Source organism: Dreissena polymorpha, chromosome 16 (genome assembly GCF_020536995.1).
Source record: "Dreissena polymorpha isolate Duluth1 chromosome 16, UMN_Dpol_1.0, whole genome shotgun sequence".
NCBI classification, from domain to species: Eukaryota; Metazoa; Mollusca; class Bivalvia; order Myida; family Dreissenidae; genus Dreissena; species Dreissena polymorpha.
The window spans coordinates 33,499,821-33,523,396 of NC_068370.1; the positions used below are offsets into that span (position 1 = coordinate 33,499,821).

Below are 23,576 nucleotides of genomic sequence, written 5' to 3' on the forward strand. Positions count from 1 at the left end.
CCTGTCTTCGCTGTGTATGAACTATTGTTGATGCTATAAAACATTCATCACAAAGTACGCTGTACAAAAAGCACCGATGGGCGACTCTCCACTACATGATTAATATTTATGTTAGGTACTAGTATATATAAATAATTCCTAAATCTCAGAAAAAGTGGACCAATACTGCCCATTCACTTTTAGGTCGATGTCACATGTATAATATTTATACAAACGACTAAAATATTACTTTAAATATAGGGAAACAAGGTAAACATTTTGATTAATTCCAGATACTCAAAAAAGATTATTCTACTTTTACTGTGGAAATGTATTTTGATCAAATGCACCTTTTGCAATTATTCGAGTAAAAATTAGCGAACAATTCGCTCTTTATTGCTTCGTTACGTTTCTCATATGATGTTGATAGTAAAATCGCGGTGTTATTGATTCCCGATCTCATTACAAATGAAAACATCTTTTGAAGTGTTAAGACACATGTTCCTATGATGAACAAATATAGACACATGGTGGAAACGGGAGTTAAAAATACAGTTACTACTTAGAGCTACTGGAAACAGTTTTTACTCGTTGTTTTTTTTAACTTGTAGAGTCAGTAGGATAAGAGATGCTACTTGATGCAATTATGCGCCCTCTGAACTTCTGTTCCAAAATCTCGTTTATTCCACAGGTGTGGTCCGCTTCTCATTAAAAGTATATCTTCAATCGATATTAGACGCGAATTAGATATCAGAGAAGATGAAAATCACATGGCAAAGGTCTAGGCGCTCTTGATTATTGTTGCTTATTAAAGACAACAAATCTAACCGGGTTTATCAATGGAGAGATAAAGAGCAGCCCTTACGAAATATCAGCATGTGGTCTGCGGATATGGAATAATGTTTTGTTATTGTTGCTTATTGATTTTTCGAAGGCCTTTGATACTCCGTAGAATAATCGAATGTAATTTGCCCAAGTAGGAGAAACCGCGGGGCTAATTTGTGTTAAACAAACTATTAGCTTTAAAACCACCGGCAAAACAGTGGTTTGTGTTTATATTGCTTTTAGTTCTAATAATATTGGAAGAGCAGCTGACTTGTAATTTGTGCAATCACGGACGAGGTCTGACGGTTGGTGGCAAGGCTACCGCTCTGTCTGGATACATTTACTGGCAATGAATCAAAGGCTGTGGTAATAATGTGTCTCATAACACAGGCAATCGCCGTTGTGTACGGAGCCTCGTGGGATCAACATTAAAGGTCACCCATTGACCCAAGCCGCTGACGTTTAAATGCGAAATCTTAAGATTATCTACTTCACTAGAGACAAGCAATACTCACTTAAAAGCTGTTGATTTATTGGCGCGAATTATAAAACAAATATTATCAGAACTGCTCGATGGATATAATATTAAGTTGTATTAATCTATGTCATCATTTTCATTTATTAAATTGCAATTCGTAATGTATTAAGTGCTCATGCGTGCATATGCATAAACACATGTCGTGCAAACAACCGGTCAAGACATGCGACTGACACGGGGCATTTTGACACGGTCACCTCCGGACTTAAATGTGACATAAATACGCCTTCAGTGCATTCACTTTATCGCTTAATGTATGCGTAGCTGATAGGTAAATATTGACGTAGAAATTAAATGTAACTGTTATTGTAGTGGTTTGAATGAAACACTATTACTCCTTTTCCAACAGTTGTGCAAACAATGGCATCACTGATTAAACAGATTCTTACAGGGAAATGCGTAAAAAACACATTAATTGAAATATAAATAACAATTGCTTGTATATTGTTAGTTTCCTCTTTTATGATTCGTAAACATTACATTAGTAACAAAAATATGACTTGGTTAACATGTTCCATTGCAGTGTTCTAAAAAAGCGGTCTCTTTCGTGTTATTACAAGACAGAGATTTGATATTCAATTAAAGAACATGAGCAAATAATGATGCACAGTTTACAATTTAAATAAATACAATTTGTTATTAAATGACGTCTTTCTGTAGACACAATGTTAAATCGGTAATTTATTAGGGCCAACCCAAGAGTTGATTAAATTCTGCACGTCGGTTTGAGGCTAGGATGTCTTGTAAATACTTTCTTATGTAAACTGCTGACTGGCTCTGTGATAATCTAGTCAAACATCTAGATTGGTGGGCATAATGTTTACTTTTTGATAGCTGTATAAAATTGGGCTTATTAATCACCAAAACGTTCTTAAATTCTCTTATCCTTTTACAGCCTTATCAAATGATTAAATAATTTGTAAAACAATGTACGTTATTTTTCGCTTCATCTTGATAAGCCATTAATGCAATTGCAATACACGGGGATTCGAAGGGAGCAAATAAGAGACCGCGTGTTTTCGCTCGTTTCTCCGTGTTTGATAATTACGCATGTTGGTTCTCTAATTAGTGACATGGGAATCATAGGTGATATCGTATCTTAGCAGGGAAACTGGTGGAATGTAACCTCAAGGAAAGACCGCCACCTCGCATTAGTTTAACAAGACAGATGCTATGCGTAACAGTATTAATTTTGTTCAGTTTTTTTCTAATTCTTATAGTATATGACATCTAGAAATCACCAGGTGTGTTTGCTTACGCTTAAGAAAATAATTAATTTACAGTCAGAATACCCCCAGGAAGATTCTGTAACATATTGGCTGCCATCGCTTTAATAAAGACAAGTGGCACGTTTCAGAATTAATAAACCTGCATTCGGAGACAAAGGAACTAGTTTTTTCCTTCTCTAAATATTCATATAAATCAGAACATAACTAATTGTACGTGTGTTATTAAGTTAAATAAATGGAGCGTCAAAAAATAAACAACTTGGACAAAAAATAACATGCTCGTGTAATTGGTTACGTAAATAACATATGAGAAGCTAATACATGTTTTTAATATAAATAACAATTCCGAGGCATCGATCAAAAAAGTCCTGAAATAACTCATGAATGAAGATGACACTAAACTTTTCAGCGGTTTTAACTAATCTGTATTGACATCAACCATGTTTGAGTGTTAATATACCTGTAGTAATTTATTATAGAATAACCAACACAGATTAGTAGTTGTAGAAATCTATGATCCATGGTATTATGCGATTTGGTATTTCGTGTCAGTTTTCGATCTTCATTCAATAATAACACGAAAGGAAGGATTGGTTTGTCGAATACTTTAGGAGACACGTGAAGATTTTATTTCTTTTAAAAACATGGAGACGGTGTTGTAAGTCGTGTATCGTGTAAAAAGTGATGGTAAATGATGATGATGATTATGATGGTGGTGATGATGAAGATGTCTTAGATTTGTCGTTGTTTTCTTTCTTTTGGTGTTTATCGACGTAGCGGCAGCAATTGCATTCTTTCTCGATATGATTGTGTAATTGATATGCTCTATAAAGGGTCAAGAACAGAAGTTCGCAAATAACACTAACAATATTTATTAACGCATTAAATATTCATAGCTGTCATCTGAATATCGTGTCCTGATGTAACAAAGTCACAGCCCTGAGAAAAAGTCTACCCAATTAATGCATAGTATTGCTTTCTAATTAGAGCGCTCAATAAAGTCATCATTCTAGATGACATCTTACATTTCTAACATCTGCCACACACACACACACACAACGCACTCAGATGGAAGGTTAAAGAAATATTACAAAAACTGGCTGCTCGTGTGCAGCTTTGTGTACAATCAATTTTTAATGGCAAATTATTGGTAAATTAACATCTCATAACAGTAGCTAAGAAGAAAAGTTGTAACATGTGTTTCATTTTCAAATGTAAAAGCAGAGCTACGGTGTTGACAAGTATCAATCAATTCATCAGTACGACAATTTTACAGTTCACTGAACATACAAAATCGATGAGCCCGGGTTAGACCTAGGCTTCGGTAATAGTTAATAAACTATGTGACTACTATACCTAACACTCCTATTATGTGAATTCTATGTTAAAAGTCTGTCGTTTTCCACACAAAAACTCAATTCGAAAATGCATAAATAAATGAAACGAGGTGTCATATTTTAGAAATCTACGTGAACAAGTTGAACAATTTCAACTTACGTGATAAAACCCCAATTTAGATTAATTGATGAAAAGCCGTTGCTGTAAATAAAATTATGCAAATGCTAAAGAGTGTGTGCTAAATTATTCGTAGAGAATCGTGTATTTTTTGTATGAATTTGTATATTTGTATTCACTATGTTTTTCTTCTATTGTTTGCAATTTGCAGATTTTCGCGTCGTATAACTATCAGCTTGACTTAAAACAAATTATGAGCTATTCCGTTGCATTATTTTATAAGAATTACTGCCGTCAAACCAGTATTGCTGTAATAATGCTTTCTGTTTTTATCATATAAATAAAATATTGCTAAATAGCTATGTGGTTAATTATCAATCAAGAAAGTTCACTTTTCGTTTGATACGTTCTTATTTGTGTTTAGTTCACTTACAATAATGTAATGTTATTGATGATTATATTATTAATCTGATTACTTATGGATTATACAAGATAAGCTTTTCTAATTGGATTGCAACAGCTTTTTAATACAACAAATTATACACACTCGATTAACCTTACCCAATCTACACCAGGAGTTATTTAGAGTTTATACGCTAAAAAAGCGCGGATATGTCTTGATAAGGTTTAAATGCGCTCTAACTCTCTACAGTAATACTTATTTGCTATCTAACATCACCTTATATTAGCCCGTCATAGATGCGATGCGCCTTTTAAATGTCCCTCAAATATTTTCCGCCTCATTTGATGGTGTGAACATTCAAGAGATGGAGGGATGTGGCATTTAAAACGAATCAATATCGTTTCATCTAAAGCTTAGATATTTGCATCTAGCATAGTTCGAATGACATGAAAGTCGTTTTAATGTGAGCGAAATGTAAATGTTTCTGCTCGGTTCAATTTAGTGTGAAGTTTTGTACTTAATGTTATGCCATTCCATTGTAGCTAATACCTAAAAAGGAATGTCTCATACATACGGATTATTTTTAATGCCTTTATATATTCAGTGGATGCTTGTCAAAAGGCGCTGCAACAGTGCTATCTCTCTACTGTGTCTTCCGAAACTCTTTAGAGTAACCTTGTCGTAGAATGTAATCGAATATCAATAAGCATTTATTTATGGTGTTGTTTTGACAATCTTGACTTTTATAAATCATACACTCATATAAATAGGATAATGCATTTTTAAATGTGTTTTTTTTTTGTATTTTCGTTTGATAAAATCATCACTATATTATACAATGTCTATTTATCTTGCCTTGTGTTTATGCACGTTGTAGTACAGTTGCTAATACAGACTCGAGACGACACAAAAATCATTACTTAACACGTGCGAAAATGTAAAACGAAAATAAAAAGCTAGACAGAAAAGTATTTTCTTTCATTTTATAACAGTAAATAACAATAACGTGCCAAGTTCAGTTTCTTCGAAATCATCATTTTATCTGAAATTCTTGTATTTAGTTGGAACTGGAGAACGTTATCATGAAGGTAAAAGTTTCATAGTTTTCTATTTCTGAAATGTTTTCGTTCGCAGGTGATGCGGCACTAAAATAATCACTCAGGTTGATTGGAAGAAAAAGGGCAATTAACGAAAACGGCAAAACATGATGAGATGCTCTGTAAAACATGCTGGTAGAATAAACCAAGCATACAGAAGTGATAAGTGAATTGTACATTTAACTATTAGACACAGAAACAAGAAAATGCGTTTCTTTGTGATCAACAAATTAAAAACAATCATTTTAAAGAGGACTTAAGGAACAAAAATAATTAATATGAATTAAGCATGCAATTATTGTAGATTATGGTAATTATACTTATATGTGATAATTAACATCAAAGACATAAATAAGACGTTATTAAATTGAGCTTAGAAAACTCAATACCATGTTAGTCAAATTTACTGGTTGTGAACAATCCAACGTTAACCTTAAACTTTGTTGTAAGTATGAAGGAAGCAGTATGATTTTACTCTACTATAGTTATAGTATTGTTGCCATTTGAGATCAAATTAAAGTTATTGTTATGAACCTATGGTAAATATAATTTTAAGAGACACTCGTGTGACAGTTGTGTTATACAAGTTACTGAAGCTTGGTAGATGTGTATATCAAGCCTGGAGGTGAAATAGTATATGTGCATGAAATAGTTTACATTCGTGACTAAATCACTGACTTAGGTCGATATTTTATACGCGTCGTGTCAAATGAGATATATTTCGATAGTATACGACGAAAGCTAATTTTGTTTCGTGCATAAGTTTGTCTAAAAAATAACAAATTCACTGTGGTCAGGTATTTTTAAAATCACATAAAATGTGAAAGTATTGTGCAATTTATTACATGTTTGAAATTATAATACTTATTTGGTTAGAAATACTTCTCTATGTACCTATAGCTTGCTACACGTATGTCGTATGATTTCTATCAAAACAACAGCTTTTTAAATAATTCAGAAATGTTTTCACTTCTCTTACCTGAAACTGCCCACATGACAGAAGCAAGCAGGTAAATCCAAATATAAAGTTCCATAGTACTTTCCCACAGCCGAAACTGCTGTTAAATTTGAACACAAAACACTGTCACGACAATATCTTCCATCAACTTTCAAGCATCTGCGTTTGTAGATAATATCAGACGTTCATTTCTGATTTATCTTACTTTTCGAGTACTTGTGTATCTCAAAATATCTATAAAGAATCGCAAAAATATTAAGAAGAAACACCAACTATTTTTACTTTACCAAATGTTTTTATACGGCCACTATTTCTTAATTATACGCAATAAAACGCCGATTTCCCGAGGATTACATGTTCCCAAGTCGCAGATTAGGCAAGAAATAATGTGTCCAGTGGTCCACGGCGTGTTATATTGCAGAACGTATTTACAAGTTTCTCAATGGCTTATACATAATCACCGAACAAAAAATCCGCATGTATCGTAGCGAACACAGTGTTGAAATGTCTTTACTACTGTATAACCATTCGACAATGACACACGGATTGTTTATAAAGCAGCTAGTCGCTACTTCCAATGGAGGGTTTAAGTCGCTCGCCTGTCTCTCTGTGGCCAATTATTTGCTTCACCAGCTGACTAACAAGCAGTTTAAACTACCTGGTCTTCCATAAAACACTCTTCAAATCGTTTTCAGTTAAATCCTGTATCTGACTTCTTTTAATGGTAGTATTCGGAATTTCACACTCGTCACTATTTAGTTAATATCCCAGTAAATTATCACTTACTGCTACAATGCGCTGAACTATTAGCACCATGTTTATTCCAGGAGAATGTTTATTCAACTGCGAGTTATCGAGCAAACCTATTTCTCCAAGGCATTCTAGCGATAGATACAACCATCAGAGGCGGTCTCGGCGTGCGCGAAAGAGGGAGGGCCAGTACCAAATCTTCGTACATGCATGCAATCTATAATTATCAGCACTAATTTGCAATTCAATTAGAAAATACGCGAATCAATACTCATTATGCAGCTAAAGAGATTTCAATTTGCAAACGTGAAAAAAGAGATGTAGAAAGAAGATTATCTCAAAATGAGAAGACAACGATAAATAAGAATTAACTGCATTAGTGCGTTATTTTTCAAGGACATTTAAATTTCTGGGGGCAGAAAGGTGGGCGTGGTTTTCGTCAAGATTGCGCGTGTGGAGTGATACCAATGACCCATGCAAGATGGTCGTTGATAACGATCTATAAGATAAAATTAACGAGCTTTATTAGCGTTGATTATGCGGACATCTTCATTAATTAATTTGTCTCTAGACGATCTATTGTTTTCATAATTTCGTTAATCAAATCAACACTGTAAATATAGTCTATCAGGAGGAAAAACGGTTTAAATGAAAAATACACCAATACTCTTTAACAATATTATGCATGGTTTTCTACCATCCCTTTTTTAAAGTATTGAAGTGAAATACTTTACTTTATACCTGTTTGATTCGATTAACAAAATTATGAAAATATAGATCGTCTAGAGACAAATTAATTGCCCAATGGAAGTATAAATACTTTTATCTCTATATAAATGTCTACATATTACAAAATTATTATGTGCCATGCACTTGATAGCGTTATTATTCAAATCGGCATTTTCTTTTTGTTCGACTTCAAATCTGTCAATTATTGTTTTTCTTTTAAGTACTATTTTTGGTTCCATTTTTATGTAGGATTTTGTGTTTCTGGCGACGTTACTATACTATGAGGAAATATTACATGGTGTAAACGTCCACGTAGGTCTACAAATACAGAAGTATTAATTCTATACGCAATTATGACTACTTAATACTTGGTTTACATGGTTATATGTCATACGTAAACATGACATGTGTCAATTACACCAAAAATAACCTGATACATACTGCAGTAGAAGTATTGTTACTTGTGTCGCATTATGCATAATAAACCGACCAATTTGTCTGGTTCCTGTTATTCGTTATGACGAGATATGTCATATCTGCCAATTTACTACTTGTAGAGGACCAGTCTTATTAATATTTTATTAACAAATGTTGTAAGCTGTTGGTTTGCATGGACTTCGGAATAATTTAATATTTATGTACGCGTGTCGCGTTTGGCAGATGTACCAACATTACTATTATTTATAAATAACAAGGCTAGACATCAGATTGAACCCTTTTGAAGAATTTTGTGGGCCCAGATTAAAATGCGTATGAGACGTGCTCTGTGAAAAAGCGGTTTAATGCATGCGCGTAAAGTGGCGTCCCAGATTAGCCTGTGCAGTACGCACAGGCTAATCAAGGACGAAACTTTCCGCTTTAATGTTTTTTTTCGGTTACAGAAAGTCTCTTCTTAGCAAAAACCCAGTTCAGGCGAAAAGCGTCATCCCTGAGTAGCTTGTGCAGACTGCACAGGCTAATCTGGGACGACACTACGCACATGCATTAAACACATTTTTTACAGAGAACGGCCCTTTTATAATAATAACGATGGACTCAAGATAATCTAATGTGATACCTGTACGCTTCAATTAAAGTTTTAGTTTTTGGTTCTGATCATAAATACTTTAGATTTTTTTGCATTTTTTATATAATGTATAAATGTCGTTATTAAAATTAAAGTAAAATGCTTATAATATATTTTATAAATTAACGACATTTGCTTATTATATTGAACGCTTATCACATATTTTGGCAAATATTGAAGTTTGTGCATAAATGCTTTATATTAATAAATGTAAACATTGGATCTTAAAAGTTATGGTAAAAATAAGAATACAATTTAAAATAGAAAAAAAGGTAACCATCTACTGGGCTCGAACCACTGACCACTGGAGTTAAAGTCTAACGCTTAGACCACTCGGCCATCCGCGCTCATGCAAGTAGTGATATATATTATGCTTTATATAAGCAATCCTCGTTGTGTCACAACATATAACGACCACAACAGAACTCTCCAAATTATTCAATCGTTTCGCCATGCGACGCTTAATGATTTTCAGGTTAATAAATCGTCAAAAGATGCATATAATGGATATTTTAGAGCATGGTATATGTTCAGTATTACTGTTTACTCACAAATACCATAATTAAACATAATTGCGATTTAATTTACCAAAACGTGAAAAGGCCCCTTTAAATGTAAAGTGCAGCAGCTCTTAGATGTCTGTCACTAAAAAGGTCGATTGAGTATATGATGGAAAACTTACTTAGTAAATATTATTTTATAGGTAAGTTACAATACGGGTAATAACCGAAGGGACACGTTTTTCTTTCATTTGCGTGTGAGAGAGTTCATTGAACACATGCCCATGTGTGAAATTAAACAATCCATTGTCACCTAGTATATATTATTTGCAGCGGACAGATTTAGTTGCGTGTGGTGCATGCATGCAAATTTGACAAAAATATCCGATTCAATTGCGTTACAGGGTTTAGTTTTCAATACGCAATCTACAAAAATAATCACGTGAAGATTATAAGTAAGAGATACTATTTTGGAACGATTCCGACAATGGAAGCACGTCTGTTTCAGAAAATGCTTTATTAATTGTTTTTCTTCCTGGAAAATATTAAACATCTTCATTCCCCCATAATCATAAATGTCTACCAAAATATTACATACATATGGAAACAGATGACGCCAATCAAGAGAAATATTCCCGTCCATGTCTGTTTAACACAACGCAACATAAAACTATTTTATATCGACATAAAATCTCCCCGGGGAAATTGATAGACATAAAAATGCATTTTCATTTTTTTGCATAAAGGACCCAGCGAGTTTTATGACATTTGTCCGTTTAGGAGTGAGGCGTATCTACTCGATATTTATGGCATTTGAAGATGCTATCTAATATGTTTTTCATAAATAGGGCGCTACGTGGTTTTAAACTCCCTTTTGGCTGTACCATATGGGCATGATTTGCTTTTTCATATGAAAACAGCAAATAATCATTTCAGTTTTTATTGCAAAAGAGTATTAAGGGACATTTGATTAAGATTAAAGCGATATCGGCTTGGAATGGTTCGCAGCCATGGCTATTAGTTTTTTAACACGTTTATAAACATTATTGTTTGTTAACGATGAATGTGGGTTTGCACTTTAAAATCAAGTCAAGAGCAGAAGTCATAAAATGTTCTTTGTCTGTTAGGGGTCATCGAAAGGTGGTCAAGGGTTTAAGGGTCACCGGAAAGGGATTTTTATGCGAGATGTTTATTCATAGGGGCTTTTAAGGGATGCAGGTGAAATCATGTGAGCATGAGATTTGGTCTGTCACAGATGTCCAATAATGTGAAAAGCATTGACTTCTCTTCAGGTTTTACTTTGACAAAGTGCTTGCGCGCTAACATATAAATTATCGTCCCTCCATGTAATTGAAGGCTGCTGGAGTTGTCTCGCGTGCAAATCGCGTTGGTGCAAAGTATTTAATAAAAACTACATTTAAAGTATTTAACTTGTCTATTGAACGAGTATCGTAACTCTTCATAAAGGAAATCCTTCAGCATTAAGCAACCAATAATAATAATGATTTTTTATGACGTCACCATGATTATCAGCAGTAGCAGAATAACAACAGCAGCTGATGAACTTCGCCACATTCATCTGTTAATGAACGAGAGAACAAATCAGCAATTAATAGTGCTGTCATAATCATCATTCCTATAGTACGAAAACCGTACACCTGTCTTCCGTAGACAGTTTTGGTAAAATAATAATTAAGAGAATTTATATATCGCGCTATAAAAATGTCAACTAGTGTACTAATCAGTTTATAAATCACGTACTAACGAGTTTTGACAATACGTGATGTCACAGACAGGGTCGAATTACAGAAAGTTGGTCATTAACCAGTATAGAGTTACATGCTCAAAGACAACGGTAGTCAGTCGAGCGTCAATTTTGAATATATACCCGTATTAAATTATATGTCACCTCAAAGCAGGTTCCATTTAAAAGAACGAGATAAATCTTTGTTCGGTTGCGATGTTTGAATAAAGCAGACGATAAAATATGAATTTTGTCCGTGAGCAAAGCGACACCGGACACCTGTCTTTTGTACGCCTATCGTTTACTTGTCTAGCGTTCTGTTAAATGACAAAAGTGAATACCGCGCGTCATTTCGAGTTTCACTATTTAATATCAATTATTAAAGGAATAGTTATAAGTATCGGAAAAAAGAAGGTTATTAAACATTTTTATTCAATTGAAAATGAAAATGTTGAATGTGTGATATATTTTTTATTTTTTATTTTTGTTAACTGATTTTTTTCTGCGGTCAAAAAATAGTTATCACGCTCGTATAGCAAGTTACAGTTTCATTTTAACAGTAAAAAGAACAGACGAAGAAACTTCACAAGCCGTTAAACATGTAAAATTGCTTGAACTAGTACCATTTTACCACGTGATGTCAATACCACACATTGTCAAACTTCGAAACGAAAATTCAAATAAATGTTCTGGTACTTACGATGTTACTCTGATGTACAACGCAAAAACGATAATCAACAACCATATTTCTTTGAAAATCATTACGCGACCACACAAAAGGCACCAGCGAGGCAATACCCTGCGGACAATCTTTGATGTCAGATTGACTGAAAACCATTTAATATCATTAATATTTCAGAGACCTGGTCCGCTGGGTGTCGTGCTTCCCCCCACCCACCGCGACACGCGACGACGCGAGCAATTGGAAATCATGTGTTGCTTCTGGTGCAGTCCGCTCCACGTGGCTATTTCTAGAACGCGTGTAAAAAGTGTATATTAAGGTAGCGCACCTCTAATGGGCACATATCCAAATATAATCTAATTAATTATTTTCTTAATCAGCATCATTTCACTGAACTACATGCACATTTGTAGGTAGGCTTTCCATGCTTTAAAAAAAAAATACCTTTTTTCAAAACCACCCCCACGCTCAGCTTTTGTACAGTTTATTTTCACCCCTGGGGTATGTAAAAGTTCAATAATTCATTCAATTTTCCAAATATGGGCATCATGCTGTTGGTGTGTATAGATGCAGTAAAGGTGTTTAAAATTTAAACAAGATGAAATAGGTATTCTTTTACAGACATTTATTTTTTACAATTTTTTATCTATGGAAGAGCGCCATGAAATGTAAGTGATTTCAGCCAAGTAAAAATTGGGTCGGTTAAAAACAAAGTGTCATAAAATTCAAAATAGTATCATTTAAGTTATATTTTAAACATAGTTTTTATAGAAACACTATATACAGCAAAAATACCAAGAAATAGACAGATTTACCGTTTACTTTTTGAAATAAAAATAAAAATCATTCGTATTTTCAGCAGTAAATCACCCAATTTTGCCATAACGTTGTTTTAATTTTAAAATTGAAGGATGTGCATAAAAATTTCAACATATTAAACAAAAAACGTAGCATATATGCTACATTAAATCAAATTACGTTAGAAAACAAAATAAAACGTGTCGCAAAAAGTATGCGATGTCGGCAGGATTCGAACCTGCGCGGGAAGATCCCAAAAGATTGGTAGTCCACCGCCTTATCCACTAGGCCACGACAACTTCACATTTATGGAAGCTTAAATTAGATATCCATAAATAAACAGGTAAAAAGGCTCGCCAATCTTTGAAGAAATCGCGAAATCGTATTTTTTCAAATGATATTTGGATCAAAGTCAATATTAATTGTGAAAATAATGTATTCTAAAGGAATTACATAAACATATAACAAAATTCGAACTTTGAAAAAAATGAAATGCATCTCTCGGAAATAACCGATCATTGAAGATCGGCAATGATCGTAAAATAAATCGCGGGAAATCATTAGAGCTGCGCTACCTTAACCACTAGGCCACGACAACTTCACATTTGTGCAAGCTTAAATTAGATATCCATAAATAAACAGGTAAAAAGGCTCGCCAATCTTTGAAGAAATCGCGAAATCGTATTTTTTCAAATGATATTTGGATCAAAGTCAATATTAATTGTGAAAATAATGTATTCTAAAGGAATTACATAAACATATAACAAAATTCATACTTTGAAAAAAATAAAATGCATCTCTCGGAAATAACCGATCATTGAAGATCGGCAATGATCGTAAAATAAATCGCGGGAAATCATTAGAGGTGCGCTACCTTAAGTTCAGGGCGATATCGTGGTTCCGGGTTCGATTCGGATGTATTTTCTTAACACTGCTGTGAATCCGAACCCATTAGTCTACCAAAAAATTTAACCGGACAACGAATAAAAAATTGTCCCAGAACCGAACAATAGAGTTCGCATGTAGTAATTGCAGAATATGTCGTCAGCCCAATTTTGAATCGAAATAATTGCAGCGTTATCGTTGAAATCCGTATATAAACCATAATTATTCCGATGCGATATTTATTAAACAATCTCGGCTTACATCGTCGTGATTGTATTCCTTCAAATCATAAATTAATGTCTTTGTCACAGGCAAGCAAACGAACGTTGATTTTATTATTATTATTATTAATTCTCAGATTATAGAATAAATAGAATTAAAGACTGTGAGAATTATTTGTTTTATTCGCATATATACGCTGGTCAATTTTATCAGTATTAAACTAAGCCATAAACACACCCTATCGACTGTTTTTTTGCCTTGTTACTTGTTTTGGGGGCGTACAGTGACAGATAAACAATTACGCAGTTTCAGGTACGAAACTGTCTCCAACATTTCTCTTAGTAAAAAACGTCTTGCAATGAGTAACTGATTTCTGACTCATGAATAAAAACACTTTCTTCAAAATTTGACAATTGATAATGGCATACATCAATTAGCGTGTATATTGGGCTAATAATGGTTATTTTGGTCAGGTAAAATGAGTGTCACCTGCTTACCGACCTTGACAATTAAAGCATCCCGGACGCTTTAAACAGAAGAATATATGTAATGAATCACAGGTGGTTAGCGTGTGGCTATGATATTAATTAGTGAAAACATCATTTTGAATGATAAATAATCATATTATAACGAAAAATTAACTTTTCTGAAAAAAAATATTTCACTATCAAATATATATATAACAAGGTATGCAACTCAAAATCAGCCCCAAACGGGGTGCATCGCTTTGAACAGCCATATCTTCATCAATTTTGCAGCGATTTTCACGATCTCGGTCTTATTCAACGCAGAAATGAATTTCCTTTCTGGAAATGTATATGTCTTGCAATATTTTTACAAATGCTGGGTCAACTTTTAAGAAATAACACGATACACAACACGCATGACCCAGTTGACAGTGATCATGCTGTCTTTAAGACTGAAATCTTCACGGAGTAAAGGGCAACTTCCCTATAAAGTTCATGTAGTTCGATACCATAATTCAATAAAACGTATGAAAAAACATTATTACCGTTCTTGTCGTTACATTCTGCATCAAGACTAACTGTCCAGCGCCGTTTGAAACCTTTGTTTACATACATTTCAACTAACTGACATTTTAAACATACGAGTGATTTCATTGGTCCAATGCGGAGGTGTGTCTTTACAACTGGAAATTTCATTCATAAAGAATACATGATCACTGTCAACTGGGTCATGCGTGTTGTGTATCGTGTTATTTCTTAAAAGTTGACCCAGCATTTGTAAAAATATTGCAAGACATATACATTTCCAGAAAGGAAATTCATTTCTGCGTTGAATAAGACCGAGATCGTGAAAATCGCTGCAAAATTGATGAAGATATGGCTGTTCAAAGCGATGCACCCCGTTTTGGGCTGATTTTGAGTTGCATACCTTGTTATATATATATTTGATAGTGAAATATTTTTTTTCAGAAAAGTTAATTTTTCGTTATAATATGATTATTTATCATTCAAAATGATGTTTTCACTAATTAATATCATAGCCACACGCTAACCACCTGTGTAATGAATTGATGTTAAATTGAACAAAATATGATTCACCATACATTGAAAACCTATAGGCACAAAGACTTATCGGCTGAAACTGGCTAAAACTTGCTGAATCTGGTTCTTGTTATTCCAAAGGAACATCTCATACGAATACATATAGAAAGTATATAATTCGCGTAGGCTTACATCTTAATAGAAAGCATTAAAATGCATAAACTGTACAAAAAGAGAGACCCTTTGAGAGCTACACGCCTATCATCGTTGTCAACTGTAATTGATTGAGACACCAACGTCTGGCTATTAATTTGGTATGCATCAGGACGAGATTTATGCCAGAACAAAACTCGATGACTATGTCGTCGGTCTGTACGGTAAATGAGCCATATATCATCCATCTTCTGGATTTTCAACCGAACATGCGCTCTATTCTACATTATTAACCCATTAATGCTCAATGGACTCTCCCATCCTTCTAAATTGGATCAATTTATTTCGAAAATTAGGGATGTCTAGTATACTTATTTCTATATTTAGAATATTTATTACTGAAAATCCTTTCAGCAAACAGCGAAGACCCAGATGAGACGCCGCATCATGCGGCGTCTCATCTGGGTCTACGCTGTTTGCAATGTCCTTTTTTCAGGACGCTAGGCATAAATGGGTTAATAAACAGTGAACAATTTCAAATAAGACTCATACAAGCCCCTCTTTACTTTGACGGTGAACATATGTAATAAACATATATTTGAATAGTTAATCCTGCACGGCCAGTCAATCAAACTTTCAAGTTTTACCCCCGCTTACTTATGCTCGACTGGGCATTGTCGGCTCAGGTACTACTTAAAATTACCTCGGGTACTCTTAAGAATACTACAAACTACAGGGGTAAGGAAAATAATTATACTAAAACTACCATGGGGTATTGCCGGGTACATTTAAGTGTATTTTCAGTACCCGGTGTACATTTTAGTACACAATTTAGTACTTAGAGTGTTTTTAGAGCATCCGGGGTTCTTTTACAAAGTAACTGAGCCGACAACGACCAACTGAGGCTTCCACGATAGGTCATTATCGGCTCAGGTACAAATTAAATATACACATGGCACTCTTAAATATACTACAAAGTACCCGAGGTACGAAAAATATACTAAAGAGTACACCGTATTATGGTCACATGCCTTTCAGTATAATTCTCGTACCCAGGGTACATTGTTGTATATTATGTTTATGTTTATTCCATATCAGATCCAGAAGGCCAATAACAGCCCAAGTGGACAATGATTATGCATACAGTGCTTACAAATATGCAATATATAAGGATATCAATGTATGACTGTTGAAACATAAATACTACCACTAGTTATGATAATACTAACAATACTAATAATAATACATGTTCTACTACTACTAATAATAAAAATCATAATAATAACAAATATTTTCTTTTATAATGATGCAGGGTATATTGTTGTATATTAAAAGTACACGGAGTACTTACATAAGTTGTACCTGAGCCGACTAAGATCAATTGAGCCGTACTTAAGAAACTTCTCTCACATGTCAGATTTTTTAAGTTCAATATGTTGCATCTGGAAATGTATTGTTTGCTATTGGCTATGTCTGGTTTAACAGTTAATTAGAAAAAAGCCAAGTGTTTTGATTGGATGCACTTATTTGAAATGTAAATTTTGTGTAAAAGTTAACATTTTGGTGGGTTATATACGGACGACCTGAAGGGATATTTTTTACTTACTTCGTATCACATTTTTGTTATTTCTTTTAAGTAATTAGTTTATATGTTGTAACTAAGTCTTTGTGCCTCGCGGTTGGTATTATAAGTGACAGACAAACAAGTTTACTCGTAACGAAAAAGTTTAAACACATTAGTAATAACAAGTAAAAACAAGTAACAAAAATGTCTCTAAGTTGCCTGAGTTATCTCATGTAAGCTTTTCCTACAACGTCGACATCTCGTTTTAGATTTTGTTGTTAATCTGCATACATTCGATTCCCAATGCTTGGGGTTGGCCGTTCAGAGGTTCTGAGTTAAATTACATTATGTTTAATTTTATGTTGTATATACAATTTCCTTTATTGTATAGGCAATCGGTAAGCGGCTGTTAACACGTTATTCTATCCTGATATGGTTTGGGGAGTTTCATTATTCCTGTTAACCAGGTAGTTAAAGTTTGATTAAGACTTACAAAAATTATTAAATTTATTCAGCTTTGACTTAATCAATAATGTCATACTTTACATGTGAATACCTTTGCTGACAATATTGTTCACTTATCTTTTACACAATATAGTTGATAATAAAAAAATAATTTCACAAAATTTAAATTAATATCGGGTATTTTGGATAATGTCATTTTCACTATACATGTGTATTTGACAAACGGACAACCTTTTATTTGTTAATCTTGCTAACAGATATATGTAAACGACCATTTCCAGCGGACTTGTTAAAAGTTAAATGCCATTGCCGTATACGGGTTTAAGTTTCTTCGTTACTAGGTAACCTTTCTAACTGATTGGTTGCGGTTTCACGGATGTCTGGTCAACGAATCGTATCGCAATGTTTCAACATGTGCCGGTTCGCATGATGTACCATTGCATTTGATCTCGATTAGTTTTCATCACTGATGTGCATTCAATTTACATTGACACTTGATGGCTACGGCCAATATTGATAAACAATGTCTGTACAAATTTCTGGAACCCGATGAGGACATCTTGATAAATGACTTGCACCATTTTTCCCGCAATCGGTCATCACTTGATTGCCAGTTCTGTCAAACATAAATCCCGGCCTGATACTACCAAATTAAAACACGTCTACCGAAAAGCAACCAATCATTTAAATGTAATACATATGTAGCTGGTATAGATTGCTACGGGAATGTGAATTTGGAGCGTGCACGTCGCAGAAGATTGTCTTAAAGACTTCTTTGAAGAATCGTTAAGCGGAAAGGTTATTTGTCCGTAGCTGGATACTGGTTTTTCTACAGCGTCTGAGAATGGTCGGATAGGGGAACTTCTGCGGGAGGCTTTACTACTCCAGCGAGTACCGTCATCCCTCCAGCGGGGCGTCCACTGTCGCTGACTTCGCTGACTTACAGAACTTGACGATTGGATCCCCAAGCGGAATGGTAATAGCGAGCTCGCAGAGCCGCCGCAGGCGGCTCAAGAGCGAGCATAACGTTAACACGTGTATTTGACTGTAGATCTACAGGTTGTTGTTTTAAAAAGTTTTGTATCTGCGCGCGCAATATCCGAACCGGATATCCGCAATATCCGAAACCGGAACTGGAAATTTTCAAAGTAAATAACCGGCGTCTCCTGATTGATCATTATGATAAAATAGATAAAAATGATTAAATTGACGGCTTTTAATATTCTAAAATTCTTCTCTGTATTTATTGTTACTATATTTCGAATAAAGCATTAGTATTCTTCGTGAAAAATATGTGTCTTCATTCAGGGACTTCCCTGTTCGATGACGTCTTCACCAAATTTATCCAAGTAACGAATGACGTCACCGTTTTGTGTGTACATAGCAAGTGTCAACACCGACGGCTGCTCGCATTTTTTATTTAAAATGATGACAAAACAAGTAAGTGCTATTATTATTGGACGATTGCCATTAAGGAACAAACACACGATTGGTTCGGCATGTACTCATGTACCAAACTTTTCAAAACAACAACCTGCACAGTCAAATACTCGATTTCATATTCATTTCATATATCCTCGAAGGACCAAATTCCGTGGGGGTAAGAATCGATTTTTCAAAAGAAGTGAAAGTAAACAAACACAACACAAAATTGTGTACATACCTTGATGGAAAAATCCTCTATATACATTTACCAAACCGAATTTGGCAAATATTTGCTTAAATAAATACGATTCGGCTTCGTAAAGTAGCCCTGGTCGAAGCTGTCTGCCATTTTTTAGAGAGGACCTAATTCCGGTGAAGTCATTCAAAGGGAAATTACTCAAACCTAATGGTGTATTTAGGCCAAGCAACTGCTATTTGTTAGTTTTTCTGTATTAAACTTGGAAATATTCTTCTTTTTTTATAACAGTCAAAATATATAAACTTATTTACAATTAATTTATGCATTTGTATTTTCATTTGTTTTTCTTCCTTATCACAACACAAACAGAGTAAAGTGTCATCCCTCCTTATAAATATTCATTTAAAATAACTCTTTTAACAGTCAAACACATAAATAGGTTAACTTATTTACAATTTATATGTGCCAGCAGTTTATTCTTCATGATCTTCACATTCAGCAATTAATTGCATATAATTGAAAAATATGAAAAAGTAGTCTAAGGGATACGACCAGCAACCTTATAGAAAAAATAGGTTGGCCTAATTGAAAATACGAAAACTTCCGGTCTACTTCTACGAGTCAACTCAAGCGATGCAAACGGACTGTCACATGTTTAAAAGCGAGTTTGGGACCAAATAAAGGGGTTTAAAGGGGGCCATGAATTAGGAATAGTAGAAAACATACAAATTAAGGTGTGAGAAACATTATACACTAGTGTTACCTGTTTTGGTCTCATTTCGAGCGTCTTTTCGTAGGTGACAGTTGCGTTGGCATTTGTCAATATTTACCGAACTGAGCGTGCGTGATGTCATCTTAACTCTCGCGATACGAGACAAAAACAAATGTCACCGGAATTCGGACCCCCCACGGAATTCGGGCCTTCGAGGTTAGTGTATTTATTTTTCTTTCACTGTCTAAGTCATGCATTACATTTAAATTTAAGGTGGTAAATCACATTTGAGTATCATTTCAACATGACCAATCTTTATTATCTCATCAAAAATTATATATCAGTGGTTATATTCTAGATATCTATTCTCTTCTATTGAAAAAAATACAAGAACTTAGCTTAATTTGGATGCCTCACAAAATGGCATGATTCAAACAAATATTGCTACCTTTGACAATATCTCATAGTGAGGGAGATAGTGCCCTAATTGACATCTGAGCTAACCTTTCTGGTAAAGAACATTCTAAAAAAAAATTATAATTACTACAAATAGTGCAATGTTTAAAGATACTATAAAATGTGATTGATTCAAGCAATCAAAAGATGTGATCAAATGTGATTATCCATATTTAAAACATAAATTCAAATAAGATATCATTAACTTTGAGGTGGTTGACGTGACAGTCGCTACCTTTAGTACGATGGCTGACTTGACAGTCTCTACCTTGAGTACGGTGGTTGACGTGATAGTCGCTACCTTGAGTACGGTGGGTGACGTGATAGTCGCTACCTTGAGTACGGTGGGTGACGTGATAGTCGCTAACCAAAATGACTTTTAAACAGTAGTTAGGAATATACAAATTAATTTAGTCCTAGTATTTTGGTACTTAAAAAATACATACTTACAAGTGTAAAATTATCAAAGTGTTATATTAATGGTATTAAATAACATGTTTTGGTGGGTGACATAATTATCGCTGACCTACCTTGCATTTATTCCTCAATTGTGGTAATTTGAAATTTCTTTGACTTTAAATGATCAAAAAGGAAAATAAACCAAATATGCAGAAATCATTGCTGATGCCAGTGACGATGATGTGCACCTGAAAATTATAATTGAGAAGGTATCAACAGTTGGCTGTTCTAAATTTTTACATTGTATGTTCTAGTTGATTGTTTAGTGTTTCAAGGAGGTTATGCCAAGGGCATACATACTAGATTAATATATATGTCCTTGGTATATACCAATTTTTGTTTGCTGCACAATTTGTTTATAGTTTCATGTGTTACAGCAACTTTCAACTTCGATATATCTTCTCCTCAGGTAAACATACTTATCGAAGTATAGGTCACTTTATGGTTTAGATAATTACTTATAAAAATATTAGAGTTATTTAGTTACAAGGACTGTTCTGTTGCTCTTATCCGTAGTTGGTATTCGAACCATATATATTTTACCAGATTTGTGCAAAATAAGGAGATTTTATCTCAACTATACACAGTCGTCAAATTAGCACCATTTTTACAAACAGAAGCTTTTGTGGGCTTTTCAAACATTACCTCATGTGAGCTTTTGAACTGACAATATACAGTTCTAATTCATAACAAAATATCAAATAAATGTAATTCTTTGTAAAAAAAATATAAGCAAGGTAATCGTGCTAGGTATTATACAGCATTGCAGTTTACCTATATATTTTTCAAAAGGTCAGATAGCTTAATTGGTATAGCAACCCAGGCCAATATCATATGATCAATATCATCAGATGGCTCATGGGTGGATTCGGGTTCGAATCCCGATCCGACCTTCGTAGGTAAACCTGTGGTTGCAAGGCTGGCAACTGATAGTGTGACAATCTGTTTTCGGCGGGGTTTTGGGCTAAAAGTTCTGTTCATCAGGTCACATGAAACCTTTTAATATGGCCCGTTTGTTGTTTAATTACTGATTAACATAATAATTAAAAGTTCATTTCCTTATTTTTGTATACCAGTGCCTATATTATTACCAGTCTTTACGAACTCCACGTTCTTCTGTTAGGAAGTGCCTATATTAATTTTATTTAAATATCATCTTTATTAAAGTTTTTTGTTAGTTTCTTCTATTTAACATTAATCGGGCTTGCTTTGAGGCTTTGCCTTATTTCATATTTATCTGTAAGTGGATTAGATGCTGTGGTTTCACTACATCGCCAGAAGAGGAACGGGCGAAGCGGATCAGCGAAGGTGGCAGTGTAGAGGACGGACGGAGCAGACCTGGGGCAGCGATGCAGACTAGGACTTCGAGGGGATTGCCTTTTGAAAACAATGGAAGTGTACCAGGACGGCGGTACTCAGTACGCTCAACATGCTGGGGAAACCGTCCTTCCGTTTCGGGTCGACAGAATGTGACTAAGAGCGGCAAACAAGGCGGTGCAGCGCGCGAGGAGCGGGAAAAAGATCTTTGTATATTGTTAGCATTCCCCTTAGGGAGTACAGATGTCATTTTTTAAGGGCATCCAAAATGAATTACCTTTAAATTGTCTATAAGTGAACATTAAGGTCTCATTGACAACCGTAAACTGGTCGTTTTGAAAAAAGTATTATTTCATTGGCAAATACCCGCGCAGCCCGCGTAAACTTGACATACTTTGGCTCAGAATTAAATAGTTTCAACAGAAATGTCACAGGGACGGGTTTTCTCATAATGTAGTCGTGCAAATTTCAGCGATAACTTGTAAATAAACTCTTAACTGCACACACTCGAATGTGTTATAAGCCTCCGGTCTATGCAAATACCAATGTATGCTAAAAATGCGCCTACTCTTTTTATAAAAACCAACATAATTATGGGAGCTCTTATACCGTCTTTCTCAACGACAACGACAAAAAATGTTACCCTGCCTTCTTGAAGACAAAACGTAGAGGAACATTGACTCTTCACATAAATGTATAAACTTGATGATAAGCGACTTGCCTGATATCGAATTAAACGGTCGTTTTGCGAAAAACGCAATGCACGGACGGGCAATACATGAACTACTAGTAAACAATGTATACAAAACAACCTTTGGAATCGATTGTTTTGTCCCTACGGAATAAAAATGGCGTCGCAATTGCATTACTGCATTACCGTGCAAGCTAACATAACTCATAAACTTTATTCAGGCATTAGTTAAACAAAAGAGAATGAACACGTGCATTTTTCACAAACCAAGGCATACGAAATTGTAGGACGTTAAAATTACGTCGACAGCGTGTCATCAATCAGGCAACTGCACGTCACATTGTCTTGATTAACCGAAATTGAAATTGGCGATTTGCAGAAGATATCGTTTGCCTTCTCAATATCTGGAGTAATTAATTAATTACTTATAAATGAAGAGAACCAATGAGTAACATGAAGCGAGCAAGTGATGTTGTATATAATCTAATATTAAATTGTGATAACATCGTTTAATTCGAATCGCGTTAGGACACGAACAAAGTCTGGAATGCCGAAGATCATACTTTCTACATACTTGTCTTGTTCAAGTCGTTTGGACACGCGTGTTCAATCCGGTATCATTCAGATGTATATGCACTTACTATGCTGATAGTCAATGTATCATTAAAATCAGATAGTGGAAAACAATTAGTATTGGTCTTTTAAAAGAATACGCTTTGAACGCACATCAAAACACCAACACCAACAACCAAAACAACAACAGTTTC

At 34.5% G+C, this 23,576-nt stretch overlaps 1 protein-coding gene and 1 non-coding gene across 2 annotated transcripts in view; both read right to left on the reverse strand.

The window, feature by feature from the left end:
• LOC127862387 (uncharacterized) overlaps nucleotides 1-7,528 on the reverse strand; it is an 88,111-nt gene extending 80,583 nt beyond the window's left edge. The window contains exon 1 of the mRNA XM_052401471.1: nucleotides 6,506-7,528. Coding sequence (XP_052257431.1) covers nucleotides 6,506-6,560 — 55 coding nt within the window. The 5' untranslated portion in view covers nucleotides 6,561-7,528. The remainder of the gene's footprint in view (nucleotides 1-6,505) is intronic.
• Nucleotides 7,529-12,970: 5,442 nt separating this feature from the next.
• Nucleotides 12,971-13,052, reverse strand: Trnag-acc (transfer RNA glycine (anticodon ACC)). Its single transcript has one exon. It is a non-coding gene; the product is annotated as a tRNA-Gly (tRNA).
• Nucleotides 13,053-23,576: the final 10,524 nt, after the last annotated feature.